This window comes from Ambystoma mexicanum, chromosome 2p, assembly GCF_040938575.1.
Source record: "Ambystoma mexicanum isolate Mex_15411 chromosome 2p, UKY_AmexF1_1, whole genome shotgun sequence".
In the NCBI taxonomy this organism is placed as follows: Eukaryota; Metazoa; Chordata; class Amphibia; order Caudata; family Ambystomatidae; genus Ambystoma; species Ambystoma mexicanum.
This window is the reverse complement of record NC_090923.1, coordinates 1,197,975,567-1,197,992,636: the sequence shown is the minus strand read 5'-3', so window position 1 is coordinate 1,197,992,636 and position 17,070 is coordinate 1,197,975,567. Positions and strand designations below refer to the sequence as shown.

The window sequence follows — 17,070 nt, the reverse complement described above, 5'->3', positions numbered from 1 at the left end:
AACCTTGCTTCAATTTTGTTCCAATAGCAAAGATTTGGTTGAAGCCAGGCCTCCGCCCCATATGTGATGATCGGGATTACTTTTTGCTGGTCAAATATAAGAATGTGTGCACATGAGAATTTACCATACTTATATTGGAGGGTCTTGGCTTGCGAGATTAGGGTAGTCAATTTACCATTTAGGTTGTTTTGCTGTGGCTTATTTGTGGTCAAGTTACTAAATATGACACCAAGATATTTGTATTCATTAACTAGGGCCAATTTGTGATTTTTCAAAAGCCAGTCATAATGTTTCCTTTGCCTCATTTTATTTCTCCCCAACTCCATAACTTGAGTTTTCTCTAAATTTAAAGTTAGGTTATTTTTGACGACATACGGGTCCAATTTGTTAAGCATGTTCTGCAGGCCACTTGGCGTCTGCGAAATGAGGACCAGGTCGTCTGCATAAAGAAGCCATGCAATAGCCTGGTTTCCAAGTTTTGGCGCATCATTCATTACTTCCATAACTTCAATTCCCAAATCAAATATGAACAAATTAAATAATGTAGAAGCAAGTATGCAACCTTGTTTCAGGCCGCGTTTGGTGTGAATTACTTCAGATAACAACCCGTCCAGATTAATTTTGCCCTGCATTGAGGTGTTTGAATGGAGCAGGTATATTATCGTTACGAGTGACAGAGGACAGCCAAATCTTATTAGCTTTTCAAGTAGTAAATGACGATCTACAGAGTGAAATGCAACTCGAAAGTCTAGGTAAGCTAGATATAGAGGTTGATTTCTTGTCGCGTAAAGTTCTTTGATTGCATTAAGTGTCGTAATATTGATAGCAATGCCAAGACCTGCAACAAATCCAGTTTGGAAAGAATCACGACGATTCGCATAAGAAGCCCAGATGTTAAGGTCTCATAAAACAATTGTACTATAGATCTTCCCAGGGGCATCAAGGAGAGCTATCGGTCGGTAGCTTGCAGGATTTGTTCAGTCACCTTTTTTGTATATTGGCACTGTTATAGCTTTACACCATGATGGCAGTTTTATTTGTATGGCTTGAAAGACAGCATATAAAATAGATGCCCATAACACAGGATTCTGTTTTCGGACAAAATTTGATAAGCCGTCTGGGCCAGGAGCTCTTGAAGAGCTGGCCTTATTTATATAGAATAACACATCTTCTTGATCGAATTTGATAGAGAAAGGAGTATTAGCAAGATCATAGGACAATTGTGAAATGCTATTTTGTGGGCGATCATAAATGTTTGTAAAATAGTTAACCCACCTTTTTTCAGAAACACTGTTAAGCTGAGATATCAGCTGTGGACGTGCTGAGCCAGCATTTATCAGCTTCAAGATCTGCGAGGTATTTTTGGTCTTAATCACCTGTAAACACCGTTCGCCATCATTTTGGTGCATTACTGCCTTATGAGCTTGGATCCAATTTTTATTATTTGTCTTTAACTTACGTAAAGATAACTCACGATATTGCACTGGAAGAGATAGTATCTGTCTTTTTTGTTTCCGAAATAGCATCTTCCTCAGTCTAACAGATTGATCAAATATGTGGGCACAAGGATTATTCAATTTCTTGACACCAGATACAGAAGAAGATGCAAATAAATGCATTTTGTCATAGTATTCAGGTGGATCAAGACCTCTCTCTAAAAGATAGTGGTCTTCTGCTAAGCTGCAAGTAAATGCTTCTAGCGCAGGTCTAGTCCACTGTAATCTGTTCTGTTGAGGATTTATGATCAAATTTCTCAGCTGTTGTTGTTGGGTCCGAGCTTTGTCTTGAGAGTGAATCAAAATTTCGGCCGTCAACATCAAATGATCACTAGATACAGTTGGCAGTACAATGAACTTGGAGATTGTAACAAATAATCTTCTATCCACATACACATAGTCGATAATTGCTTTTTGGGATCCACTTGTACAAGTATGAGAGGGCGCATTATCAGTCTCCACTGCTCCATTTAGCATTATTAAGTCCCATGTCTGTACAAACTCAAGCCACTGAGTGACCCGTTCCGAATTTCTCTTTTTAACCGGTGCTAGAAGATGAATATTCAAGTCACCGGCTAGAATTACATGTGCAATGTTAGGAGTAGTAATAATTTTTTCCATAAGTGCATTGAGATCTTTAAAAAAGGTAGAAGTTAGGATCGCCATCGGATTCCAGTATATGTTAACAATTGCAAATTTCAACTTTTGGATCATTATTATTGAGCATTGTAAAAAAGAATTCGGAGAGGGCCAGTCTGCTATTTTGTTTGTATTACTTATATTAGAGATAGTTACAAGGCCAGACATTGGTCTTCCTTTTTGACATTTTACAGCAGGGACTAAATGAACATAATGATTGTCCCACGATAGTGGGGCAGTTAACCAGGTTTCCTGCAAAAGCACTAGATCATAATCTTTTAGAGAGCAGTTGGAATTGTTCAGTAGGTGCTTATGTCCTCTGGTATTCCAGCTCACAATTGCTATTTTATGAATCAAAGGGCAGGGTTCACCAGCTTCTAGTTAGGATTTCTTACAACAACAACCTTGAGCCGAGGGGCAATCACTATTATCCCCTTGTCTTCCAGACTGTTGTGAAACCTCACCAAGAGGGCTCTCTTTTGTAGTCGGAATTAGTTTAAATCCCAAATCATAGAGAGCAGATCTTGCGGACCAAATGGTGTTGAGAATAATGTGAGATCTTATCCAAAGACAGGATACAGCTGGGTCATTGTCATCAGGAAATTCAACCTGCTCAATATCTCCCGTAGAAAGATCCTCCAGAGTTGGAATATCAGAGAATATCTGCATAATACTCATTCTATTTATGGTGTAAAATGGAAATGAACCACCACGACAGCTAAGAAATAATTAGTACATTTGAGGAGGCTTTTTGTTCTTAGAGCTCACTTTGGAGCTTGCCTCTTTTTTTTTTGCAGGTTGTTTCTGCATGCAAATTACAGTTCTTTTCTTCTACTGGAGATAGAAAATGTAACATTCTTGGAATTGACTCTCTCATCTAGGGCAGTTGCAGAGTCAGATTTATTACTAATAAGGGATTTCATGGAAGATTTAAGTATCTTCTGTTCCGAAGTTAGAGCTACTAAGCAATCTTTAATTGTGCTTAGAATGTTATTTTGCAAATTATCCTGAGTATCAGGCATCGTTGGTTTTTCGGGCAGTTTTTTTTTGTAACCTTTGCTTTTGGAATAATTGGGAGCCTGGCAGAATTTACATTTATTTCATTTCCCGGCCCTGGCTTTTTCGCTGTTGCAGAGGTCAATTGCGTTAGCGGATGGATCACAGTCGGGGCTGGGTGAAATTGACTCATGTAATCATCCACAGCTTTTCTGAGTTCTTGTCTATTAAATGTGGGTTTGGATTTTTCATCGTTGTTCACTAGATTTGTTTGGTGTGTGGGAGGAGGTTGAATCTCTGACGGCACACTCCCCGGACTATTTTCCAGATCCTCTACAACCTGCACCAGCTTATCCAATGGAGAATGCGTTAGGTCAACTTGAGGGTTGATATCTCCATTTTTTGCAGTTCTTTTCCTTTCTTGTGTCAGATTTAGATATTTTTTAGTTATGGCATTAGATGCCAGCGTTGAGCATCTCACTGGTTTTGACAAAGATTTAAAGAACTGTCTTGTTTGTCCACTAGAGACAACTCCTTTGGACTTTTGATTTTTAGATTTCTTTAAATTTACATTGTGTTCAGGATTTTGGTTTTTGGTTATTTTTCACAAAAATCGTATATGCTTCTTTAAGAGGCTGTATGTTTCTTGACCTACATGGTACAGCTACAGAGGCAACTACCGACACATCTGCTTTGGATGATTGAGGAGGCAAGGGTGCTATCGCGGTTGCCTCCAGAGGTAGCTCGCGTATAATACCCTCAACACAAGGAACAGCATTCTTAGAGCATTGTATGCTCTTGCCGGCTGCATGTATACTCAACTGCGAATACAGTTGTTCAGTTACATTTTTTTGCATTGATAGTATCTCTGCAAGTTGTTTTAACAAAAGTGCTGAATCTCCATCATTACACACTTGTCTCTGAGCCACGGAATCGCTGAAAGATTTTTGCCAGCTCACCATATTTTCAAGATTAGTATGAATTAAATTTACCTTTGAGTCCAGAACTTCAAATAATTTGGCAAGAGACATTAATGCAATATTCATTATTTCAAGTGTTATCAGGGGGGCTTTCTTGGAATGAGAGCCCGAAATTACAGCCGAACTATTTCTAGTCGGTCTTCTAGGAGTCGGAGGGATGAAAGATATAAAGGTTTTAGATTCTGGAATATTTTTGTTTTGAAATAATGCCGGCGATTTAGAGAGATTGGATTCATCTTCCTTGGCCGAGAAACAAGAGTTCGATGACTCCAGATCGATCACTGCATCATCTACAACATTATGAAGCTTGGGCTTATTTGGCACAGATCCAGCAATACCTGAACGAGCATTCTGTAAAATCATGGTGTCTGACAAAGAAATATAACATAATTTTTTAGCTGCCTCATTACCATCATTCAAATCCAGTTCCGTCGGTGAGCTCATTAAGGGTTGCTGTACAGCTAAACCATCTGGAGCATTAGGAAGAGGCTGTGCCTCTACATTCGAGACACTTAGGTTTGTTAGTTTTGACATTCGTGCCATAGGACAGGGGGAACGCAATGATGCAAACACAAAGTCTCGTAGATCACCAATTAAAATGTTGGATCGTATCCGTTTCTTCGTCGGGCGTTTATCCCAATGCACACCCTTAACAAAAGGGTGAGCCGATTTTGGAGTAGACACAGGGCTGTCTTTAGATGTGGAATCAAAAAGGCACGTAACCGTCCAGGACATGGCATGTCCGTGCGCAAAGTGTACATTTTTGTCCTTTTTTCCCGTCACAGTAGTACTGAGTAAACCGATAATAAGGCTTATAATCCACCAACAATAGTTGTGTTACACTAGTAGTAATGGTTAAAATTTAAAAATGAAAATATCCCTCGCTATGCTACCAGCGACGCTGGGTGCGCGCGTGCGGTGCGTGCGTGCGGTGCGCGCGCAACCACGTTTATATAGCCACTCCCAGTAAGTTTGTAGCAGAGGGCCTAAACAAAGAAGGAAAAAACGTATCAGCGTTTGTTTATGCTAAAAGTTAGGGCATGTAGCTTCCTTGAAAGTCTCTTCACCTGCTGGGTCTTGGAGTCCTTTCACAATCCAAGATAGCGCTGAAACCGGATCAGACAGAATCAGCTCAGAAGTAACCCGCGGCAAAGCAGGACTTACAGGGGCTGTCACGGGTGTGAGTCACATTACTAGGTTGGGACAGTAACCAATCAGAACGACTCAAATGAGGGTGCACTGGGCCCAGATAATACCAGGCCTTGAGGGTGGGGCAAGACGGTCAATAGGCCTATAAAAGTGTGGCAGTGTGGCAGTTACCAGAACTAGGTTTGCAGTTACTAAGCGCCTGCAGAGAAAACGAGATGCCAAAGGTAAAATGTCTGGAGAAGACTCTTGCCATGATGAGACAGTCTTTGCAGATTAAACAGAATAATTTACTTACAAACTCTGAGACCTTGTGTAAGCTGAGAAGACAGAGGGTATAAAACCCAGAGGAGAAACCAGATGTACACATGAAGGGGTACGGGGGGGGGCAACCTAAATTGAGTTGGCTACAAAAGCATGCTGCGATCTATATCCCTGAGACTGTGTCTATTTGCTAGAAGTGAGCTGTGCACGATATTTGCTGGACGCTAGATCCATGAAAGGGAGCAGGCAACTGTTTAACTGTTTCCTTCGTGGGGGTCTGCAACCTTTTGCCCTCCAGGTGGATTGGACTACAACTTCCATCAGCCCTGCACAGCATAGTCAATGGTAATGCACCAGTGAAGTTGTATTCCAAAACATCTGGAGAGCCGCAGATTGCAGACACTTTTGGCAGTTTCCCAGAAGTGTGCTAGATGCTATATTCCTGAGACTGTGTTTAGGTGTCGAGAAGCAAGCTGACTGGTATAGTCTTGTGACTGTCGGACAGATGCCAGAAAGAGAACTAGAGGGAAATCGCTATCCCTTTCAGACAGGACATCCTGATGCACTATTGTATCCCCTTCCGACACCTTTTGTTCCGTTTTGTCAGGAGGAGAGTACCCATTTTCCTTATCGGGAAAGCCCTAGGACCTATGGAAGTGTTCCCAATTTCCCATCTTGATAACAATAAAGGCCTTTTCAAACATATATGTCATTGTTCAGTTTACTTGGCACATATTGCATCACTTGTGCACTTCCAACATTATCCCAAATAGGGTGTCTGCAGTTGGAAACCCCAAGCCTATTCTCCTCCAGATTACCCTCCTATGCCACCTCTTTAACAAACCTGCTTTGTCTTCCGGTCACCAGCTGTGCATCACTGGCCTAATCCACCACATTTTTACACCATGGCCACCCTACTCTATGCCTCCTATGAGCCACTTCACCTGACCCAGCATTCACTCTTCCACAAGTTCCCCTTCCTCTCCAAATAGCTATGCTAATGCTCATTGCTTTCATAACTTTCCACCCACTCTGTATCTGAGCGTTCCCTGCTACCCTCACCTGCCCCAGAAAGTTACCATCCCCTCACATTACTGATTTCACTCCTGACTGTTCTTCATCCAGCACACAGCGATCCCCTTGCCATTCAAATCAATATGTTAGCAGGGGAGACCATACAAGACACCCCCAGTTTTTCTCTCTGCCAGGGCCAGGCATCCCTCTGTGCACCCCTTTTTCAGGTATCTTCATGCAAATGTCCTTTTTTGTCTTTCTTTAGGGGGTCCACCCAATGCCTCTTGATTATCACTCTCAGCTTGCCAGGAGGCTGTGCCCTGCCCCACATCTTTCCATACCCGACCTACAGCTCCTCTCCTGAGGTGTTCCATTGTCTCATCTAATGCCCCATGCTGTGAGGGTGTTCCCTATTCATACCTGCAAACAAGCTTCACTCCGCTGATTCCCACCACCCGGCCTGTTTCCATTTGTCATTGCTGCCCCACATCGGTTCAGATCGTCCATAACATCTTCACTTCTGCAGAAAGTCCCTAAGCTCTTTGCCTCCTTTTCTTCTCTGTATGCTTCTTACCACCTTCTTCCCTTCCCCTCCTTTGGAACCCAATGTCTTCCCTGCCCCACCCTTTACCCATCATCCCTAACAAGGCTTTTCCCTCTCACCACCCTGTTCGTGTGTCCTCCTCAACCTGCAACTTGAACCATAGTGCCGCCCTGTTTCTTTCAGATTTTACTACACAGGGGGCCATTCTTAAGTCAGACATCAGGCTGCAGCCCCTTCTCCTACTCCCCTATGTCCACCACATTTACTAGTGGATAACTGCTGCCATGGTCCTCGTAAACTCCCTCCATGGCCTGTATTCTAGAATGTTTGTCCACAATATGTGTTGTGGATCCTGAGGCACCTAACACAATTAACTATACATCAAAAAGAGCAATGAAGGTGCTGATTTCACAAAGGTAACAGGCACATTTGCACAATCCAGAATCACCTAGCCTTCCAGAAAGCTCTAAACACTTGGCTATTCACTATACCATAACTACTCAACCTCATGCACTCCGATTTAACCAACTGTGGCAAGAGTTGCTCTACACCAAATGCAACCCACTGACATGCATTCTCTGCCTTCTCGTTGGATGAGTTCAGCTTCAGAGCTTTGAAGGACACAGTGCATGTTGAAAAACACTGTGGCATATTCATAATACTAGTTTGATGTGGTCTCCTCGGTTTTGCCTCAGTACAATTCTTGTGGGTATGCCCTGGACTCTTTGCAGTTTCTTTATCGTTAGTAGATATTCTGGGATGCCAAAGTAGATGGTGTTGACATAATCAATTCTTGATAGAACCAGTGAAATGACAGCAAGAGTTCTGTGTGCGAAGGTCATTATCCTTCTGAAGGAGAGTAGGTGGTAAAAACACTTTTTAACCGAAGTGTTGATTTCTGAGCATAGGGTTAGTCAGCTGTCCATCAGAAATCTTAAGATCTTGGTCTCTTTCCCGTTCTCCGAGCAAATGACCAGTTCTGCAGGCCATTGGATTGTTTTGCGAGGTGAAGCATTAGCATGGTAAATGAAGATTTACATTTTGTTTGGGTTGCGTTTCAGGTGGTTTCTGGTCAGACATGAGTTTGTTTCAGCACCTTTGTCGTTAGGTAAGAGCAGGGACATCATTTCACCAAAATGCCAGGGGTAGCGGAAGGGACATCACATGACCCTTGACCTCTGATGGCATCACAGGAAATGATGTCATTTGACCCCACCCTGAAGTGACATCATGGGAAGCGATGGAACATGACTGTTTACTCCTTGACAAAAAAGGAAGTGGCATCAAATAGCATTGTTTCTAAGTACACTATGAAAAATATGGTTACAATATTACTGTAACATGATATACATTTCATACAATAACATATGTATTGGCAGAAAACAACATGCAACTTGCGAAAAGCAAAATACATAGTCCGAAATGGATGCGTATTCTACTCTAAATGCTTTTGGAGGATTTTATCTGCATTGTGAATTTGAGGTGTTTAAGAACAGACTAAATCAGTGTGTCTGAAATAAACCTTTAATGAGTCTAGCAGTTATTGTAGGGAATTCCAGAAAGACAAATAGCTCAAACAGCCACATAGCATTTGCCACAGCCCAGGAGCCTCAATTTGTAATTTTTTTAAAAAAAAAATAAAACAAAAGTGTTTCTTTATTTTTTAAACATTTTTTTTGGGTTAGCCAGGGGGACCACTGGGATAACAAGGGAAGCCTCCGGAGTCGTAAATGATGTCCCTGAAATTGTTTGGGGTCATCTGCACAGTTGTTGCAGGTGTGGGTGTGTCTCTTGATTCTTTTTAATGCAGGTATGGATATGGTGATGTACATGGGTGATAGGCTTGATCCTTGCAGTACTTCACAGGTTATCTTTAATGCGTTCTAACTGTCGTGGGATCCAAGTAGTTTCTGTTCTGTTTGTAAAGAGTGAGGACATTCATCATTGAAGGGAAATATAGGGGAATGTTAAGAGGCCACACCAGTAACAGATGTGCTGTCACTGTATTCAGTGATGTATTAACAATAAGGCCAACTAAGCCCAGGCATGGGGTGGCAGATTGCCACTGAAAAAAAAACATTTATACAGCAGTTTTTTTCATTTTGCTTACCATTTTTTCAATTAAATAGTTTCCCATAATCTGGCTGATCCACAATAAAGCGTGAGTGGTTTCAAGCTGTTAGCAGTCATTGCACTCTGACTGCTTAAGTATTTGCTGGCCAAACTTGTATACATGCTTAATAAGTACAAACGCTTTATTATTAAAGGGCGTTTTCTTAAAAAATAATATAAAAATGTAAACATGTACCAAACCCAGCATGCATTAGGTATTTAGTGATTCATTCATGCAACTCTCACATACATATCTGACAGATATAAACCGCGTTGGTCATCCCAGAATGTTCCTTTATACGCAAAACAACCAGAACTTCATTGGTGTTATTGGTGCCACTCCCAATTATCATTGAAGTTTGTGCAAATCATCACACATACACTGTCAAGCAATCAATTTTATGTTCATATACACATGACAGGCATTTTTTATACCATTGCAACAATTTGGTTTTTCCCTCCAGAAAAGTAAAGGTTAAAAATGATGTATCATTTTACAATACTAAACGCATGCCTATGCTTAAGACAAGCACAGAGTTCTCACAGGTGGAAAGTAAAATGAAGATCAGAAGCAAGCACTACTTTCCCTCCCCGGCCACACATTTCAGAAGCCTGTGGCTGCGCACATGGTTCAAACATGAAATAGATCATAGAGAAGTTAAATGGCGAAGAGTAAATCTAAATGTGCAAGTGCATCCAGAAGCCTGTGAAATGATACCCAAAGCCATAAAAGGATGAGAGAGACACAAACGGTGTGCTTAAGGTACACACTGTTTCACCGCTTTAAAGTAGAAAGGCCTTAGGTGTCCCATCAAGAAATCCATTCAACCAACTTTACAGAAACTGCCCAGTGCTAAGCATGCAAATGGCATCCCTGCTGGGTTTATCACATGTCTTTGATGACATTCAGCTGCACTCTCAGTACTACCAGTAGAACTGCAAAGTATGCAGTTGCATAAAACATAAACGTTACGTTTATAAGTAACGGTTAAATGAATTATATGGTAAACACAAGGTATGACTTTTCCTGTAAAACAGTTCCTCAAACATCAGGACATCTGAATCCATAACCCACAAGTCTCAAAATGTTCCTTTGTATTGTACAGTCTAAACAACTTTAAGGGCCTCATTACGAGGTGGGCGGTAAGGGATTACCGGCACCGGTAAGGGCACCGGTTCCGGTAATCCCTTACCGGCCTACTATGAGTTCCCTTTGCGGGTCCTCCCTTAACGCCTGGTTTTTCCAATTGCAATTTGCGGTACCGTTATTAGCGCCTTCCCCATTCCCATTGAGCCCTATGGGGGCTCAAATGGGAATGGGGAAGGGCCCTGGTGAATGGGGAATTACCGCCCCCGCCAACCTTGGAATGGTGCGGTAATAGCTCCATTCACCAGGGCGGAGTCGGTAAGGGTTTGGAGGCAGCCATGGGGCTATTAGCGCCATCGTTACCTCCAAACTCCTAACGAGGCCCTAAGAGTTAACAAAACTTTTAAATTACCACAAACAGAAGCTGGCAAGATGCTTAGCCGAAACCACACACACACACAAAGGTAATGCTGTGCTGTAAAGCCCGACCCATTGCTCAGTTCCACCTTTGGGGTTTGTTTGTTTGTTTATTTATATCGCGCACCGGACCCGGGGTGTTGGGTATTTTGGAAAATGGCACAAACAACAATGATGTCAAATGTATCTATCACTTAATTTATTATAAAGGCCGATTGCATCGCACAGCTACAAGGAATGCTGTTCCATCCCACCCATGAATGTTCAGGGTCGCCTTATCCATTGCTCCACCGTGGGAATGCACAGCCAAAGGTGCCGAGAACCTTCTGAAACTTTCTTTACTCTACTCATGTGTTTGTGTCCAGGCAGAGTTTATAAATTTCCCTTGTGATTTTGCCAGCTATTAATGGCATTCAAGCCCAAGGGATTGGAGGCTGCAGCAGGTTGTAACTTGCCTTATCTCCTTTATGCCACCTGCTAACACCAGAGCTGTAACCACGAGAAGGAGGTTTAGTTCTTTTTTTAATCAACATTTTCTAAGATACACCTGAACCATTTGCATATATTTCATATGAAAAATACAACATTTTGCAAGACTGTATGTAGTAATGTAGTTATGCTGCCAGGAAAATCTAGATACTCCTCATGGGTTTACAGCAGGCATCTCAGGAGAAACCAGATATTAGTATTAAAACCAACATTCTTCGTTCCAATCCTCCCTCACTTGTGTCCAGTTGAAAGACAGCTTATGTTCTGCTCGCTTCCTCTAAAAGAATGTTCTCTGATCTAACACAAAGTAGGTAGTTGGCCTCAGCAAGTACCTCTAATGCACCTAACTGACTTTGGAACACACTTCCATCTGCAAACTTTGGGCAGCAGAGACATCAAAACACACTTTAAACTATCAGGAATAGGGGTCTACAACCTGCGGCTCTCCTGAGGTTTTGGATTACGAGTCCCATGATCCCTCAACATTGACTATGCTGGCTACGGTTGATAGGAGTTATAGTCCATAACATTTGCTGAGTTAAAGGTTGCAGACCCTTGAAATAATGGAGAGATTATATAAGAATTCAAATATACAATTATATTGCTTTTTTTATATTAAAGTATGGGTGGTGAAAGCTGTTTGACAAATGTTCAGGGGACTTTTGGGTACATAAGGTTTTATGTCCTTGGTTCTCATTTCAAACCAGATTCCTCCCTTTGTAACTATACACCCTGCTTGGAAGCACCTTTCCTCCCCCTTTACAGTCCCTATAAGGTGTTACCTGCCCTATCATTCTAAAAGCCCCTACCTGCACGTTCGCCGAAAAAACAACCTATGTGAGGGAAGGTGGATGATTGAGGCGGTGTGGCAGGGGGAGGGTTGTGTTGGTGGGAGGGGAGGCGGTTGTTACTTCTCATGAGTGCTAGGTTGGGAGGGGGTTGGTGACATGTAAAGATGGTGTCTGACCGGGTGAGTAGGGGCCTTTCTGGTGCTCCAATTAAAATCTCTAATTTTGGGGCTATTAGCCATAGTGAGAGGTTGTGAGTGTGGAGGTGTTAACTTAGTGGGATGGTGGGAATAACTTATGCAGGGTGTTAGGGGGTGGAAGAATGAGGTCATGGCAGCTTCAGCTGGTTCTGGATGGGTGACTGCCGGAACCCAGACCCTGCAGTGCCTCCACGAGGCGAAATGAGAGGGCGGCAAAATATCACAGAGGTGAGAGCAAACATGACAAACTTAATCAGTACGATTCTGGGAGGCAAAATGGAAGTGTGGCAGAGTGTCGCAGTGGCGAAATTCAAAGTAGCGAACCCAGATTGGGAACCCTGGGTGGAAAAATGCGGGTGTGACAAATTACAATCGTGGCAAGATTCACATTGGCATTAGGAACTCTCTGGTAAGTGAAATGCAAGTGTGACAAAATACAACAGTGGCAAGACCAAGGTAGAAGACCCACATTGGGAACACTCTGGGAAGTGAAATGCAAGTGTGACAAATTACAACAGTGGCGAGATTCACAATAAGGCATCCCTTACCTGGATGTTTATGTTAGCCAGAGCATCGCGTCTGGCAGGGCTAGGGTGCCAGGCAAACAGGGAGGTAAATCGCCCTTATATACTCTGCTCTTCATCTGGCTGCCCCAGGAGCAGTGCTTAAGAAATGGAGAGTTGAAGGGGGAAAGGAAAAAGGACAGAAGCAAACAAAGGTCTAGACCACAAAGACAGTGCACTCTAGTTTTGCCTGCATTATCTACAGTAAGCATGCTAGCTTAGGAGTGCCGAATGCCTGCATTAAAGAACCAACACTTAAACCTCCATCTTTTATTGACAGTCAATTAGATGATGTCAACGTAGTAATGAACATAACTTCCTATAGATACAGTTGGAAACAAGGCCCGTTTTGCCACCTATCAAAGCCTTAGTGGGGACAATGATGGCCCAGTAAAGGCACAATGAGAAGAGCAGGATCCTATGAAATACTCTCCTAGACCAGAAGATTGATTTGGAATTGCACACACTCGGGCTGATTCTGAGCTCATGATAAAAACAGTGGAGAAAAACAACAATCTCTCCTCCAGTTTCCAGCACCACCATTCTGAAGTGGGTGGGAGTATTGAAGGGAATATGTCATGCTTTCCAGCAGCAAAAGTTGCTAAAATCTCTCGTTATGATGTGATGTGATGTTATATGATATGGCATTTATGCGCCTGTAGACAAGTGTTTCTAGGCGCAGGAAACATATGCTCCAGTGGCATTGCGAGCGCTTCTTAAAAGACTGTCACTTTTCTAATTTAAGAAAGTACTCTTAAATTTTCATTACATTGGAAAAGTGATGCTGCAGTCTAAGAAATGAAAGGGAAAACGTGTCTAGTGGAGTTTCAGGGCACCTCAAAAGTGCCGTATTTTAACTCCTTTTTTTGTCGCTAAACCACTGTGGCTGCCATGAATTCCTGATGGTTGTTAGGGCCATAAATCAAGCACATGCAAAAGCCAAGGCTTTCATGCCCATGCACCGAATTCTTTATCAGAACATGGTGCTTGTAAGTAAAGTGTTCCTCCTTCATGGAAGAATACTTTCTTACGTTTGCACGCACCTCAGAATCAGCCCCAGCGTTATGAGATGGACCACTTACTCCACCTCTCCTTTTGTGTTGTCCCATCTTTGGTGTTGCCCCCCCCCCCTCTGCAGACCATAGAATTGACCTTACATGTTGAGTTAAACTGGAATCTTTTGTAAGCCCTTCTACTACAAACTGTTGAGTTTGCTTTTGATTGTAGGTTTGTGAGCAACTTGGCTGTTGACCTGTTCCATTTGTTTATTGTATAGCACGCGATAAAACAAATAAAACCATAAAAGAAATAATTGGACCCACTTAGCTTGCCAATAAACGTTAATCTTGATTACTAGCACACAGATAAAGAATACATTAAATGTAAGTCGCGATCAACATTTGCAGAGTGGCTAGACCACATTGCCATTGTCAGAATGATGAACTAGTGTTTGGTTGAGGTGTTATGTATTGTGACAAAATCAACTGTTTTTCACCCTGCAAGTGAGATTGGGGAACTCTGGGGGTAATCCGGGGGTTAGGAGGTTTGGGGGGGTTGTATGTGGAGCATCCCCCAGATTATAATCCAGTGCCACTTTATACTGGGTCATCCCAGCCCATGAAGTCAGGATTAGCTCGGCATGAGATGGCCATGAACATTTTTTGCACCCTAGATTCCTCATGAAAACTTTCAGTCCATAAAACGCACCATTCTCCCAACCTCGCCAAGAGTTTTACAGAACACCCATGTGCTTGCGTGTGAGATGGGCGTCTTGTTCCTTTATACTTGGAACTGGGTGAGGAAACAGCCGCAGGTTCCCTCGGGAGAGCTGTGCTCTGGGCGGCCATGATTGCACCTCTGAGTAACGAAGCCCAGCTGCTCCAGGCGCTGACAAACAAACAAGCAGAGCTAATTCATATCTGAGTGCGCAGGCTTCTTGGTTGCAGTGCCCACGTCATCCCTGCCACTCTTTCTCCACAGCATCTGCTGGAGCCGAAGACCTTGCCAGAAACCAAATGCCGACACCGTCCCAGCCCCCAGCCCAACTCCTCCCTCCCAGTAAAGCAAACAACCCCGTGAAGGCTTCCAGGACTCACCAGGACCTCCACAAGGAGCTGCTACTCACGCACAGAAAGTGAGCACATCATCTTGACTGCTTGTGCCTTTGATTCTGAATATTGTTGTCACTGTGATTTATTGTTTTGAAAGATTGCCAATGGATGAACCTCGGTGTTGCAATTGTGAATTATCTGTATTTTTCCAACTATTGCAGTGTCACTAATCAAAAATTACATTTCTTTAGAACATGATACTTCTAAGCTTATCCCCTTTCCTTCACTGACTTCTTCTATACTGCTCAATTTTATTGTTTCCACATCTGATGTAAACTTCCCTATAAAATTCCCAGGCAGTAGCATGTATGATGTCTGATCCATGCACACATCCAAGCGGCTGAGTAAGCGTTCTATTACACAGGAAAAACTTTGAAAATCCATAACCCACGAGCAGGAGGTTCCACGGTCACCAGAACCCCATAATGGCAGTACAACTCTATTGCTCTGAATTGCAGTGTGTGGTAGGCCGAGCTTTTGGTCAACTACTTGCTTCCCCCAACAGCAACCTGTTCAGTTTAGGCACAGAGATTGTAACGTTCATCCACTCCTCCACCCACGCCCCCCGTCCACAAGAGGTCTATACATGATATTGAGATGTTGTGGTAAGCAGATGGGTGCAGATTATGGAAATATCGTAAACCCATTGCTTGAAACAAAAGCAACAGCCAAATGGGATCTATTAAAATAGGAAACGCATACATCAAAATGCCCAGAAAATATGGAAGTCTCTGCCTCTTCAACTTGGTTGCACTCCCCCTCTCCCATGACCTTCCAAAAAGAACTAAACATGTATTGTTCAGGAATTCCCTTTCATTCTCAACTCGCTCTACACCGCCCTAAGAATCTGGCACTTAAGAATCATCATCATCAACTTTATTCGGCCTTGAGGCCATCAAAGTAACAATTGCATCATAAACATAAACCATTTCTTATGTACATTAACAATGTCTCAGTGCTGCCCGCCAAGCCCCCGACCATGTAGCAACCTACCATGGTTGCAACCCCAATCACATCCTGATATTGGGGGTCAATATGAGCTTATTAAAGTGGCCTAGTATACGACCATCCCATCCTCATTAGTAACTCCCTCCAGTCCTTCCGCCAGTGGGACCACATTAGCTCCCGAGAGCAAGGGGCGCTGGGACTTGGTTCCTAAGAGGGGGTTGTTGTTGCAATAAAGAGATGCACTCATTTCAATTGTACTACTAGACAATTGGCAGCGTCTCTTTCAAATCCCTAGTATGTCCTTGGCCATCCTCTGCTCCCTCAAATCGATACACATGGAGTCCCGAGAGGCACTCCCCTTGTGACATATTCTTCTGCAACATATGGTTTCTTCTCTGATTGGTGAGCAACACCCATAGACCATTCTGAACCAGTGAATTCACTTGTTTATTAGGGATTCTCTGGATTCAAGCTGGCCACTGGTACTTTTGTGGACTCTATGCAGAAATACCCCCTTTCTCCCTCAGGTCCTTCACAAGTTGCCAGCATCTATACCATGGCCGAGATCTTTTTGGGTTCTGGGTTTTTTCAAACTGCTGACATCTGAGACCGATCTATGTTTTACATTATCAGCCCCACCACCTGGTCTTCCATCCTGGGGCATACACCAGGCCCTGCCGACTTCCTCTCCACAATCAGCCTGTCATTGCTTAGATGCAGATTTATGCTACGGGATGTTGGTGGCAGAACTGATGGCAAGAACAGCTTGCTTCTGTGGCCCCTTTTTTATCGTCTCATTAAACTGACCAGTGTGGCTAATGATAATAGCAGTTGTGTCGGGCTGGGTTACGACCTCCATTGGGGTAATGTCATGTTTATTCTCAGCACGGGTGGATGTCCCTGGGATTCGCCTCAGTACTGGGCTGGCCCCCCCCCCCCACCTCCCCAACACCTCCACCTAGGCCTCTACGGTCTTGCAGCACGAGCATTAGCAGTTTTTTACGGTCATCAATTCAGTCAGAACGAGGGAGCATCTACGTCCCGATGATTAAGCTTCATCAAATTTTGGGGGTCTGGGGAGAAATCCCAGAGAGGCTATGGTGCTGGAGCAGTTGACACACAGATGGTGCACTTTATCGTCTGGCATAGCCCACAGATCAATTAATTAATGTTCAGTGTCTCTCAAGGAAGGTCGGCAACACATCCTGGAGGGTAAGGTTTCTGTCCCTTGCGTCCCTTCTATCTTTTGTACCCATAAAGTTAGTTATCGCAGGAT

The 17,070-nt window shown here is 43.1% G+C and overlaps 1 protein-coding gene across 2 annotated transcripts in view; it reads left to right on the top strand.

The window, feature by feature from the left end:
- LOC138567328 (actin-associated protein FAM107A-like) overlaps positions 1 to 17,070 on the top strand; it is a 203,619-nt gene that overhangs the window by 71,327 nt on the left and 115,222 nt on the right. For both annotated transcript variants that reach the window (XM_069645425.1, XM_069645424.1), the window contains exon 2: positions 14,716 to 14,869. In XM_069645425.1, the coding sequence (XP_069501526.1) occupies positions 14,716 to 14,869 (154 nt within the window). The remainder of the gene's footprint in view (positions 1 to 14,715; positions 14,870 to 17,070) is intronic.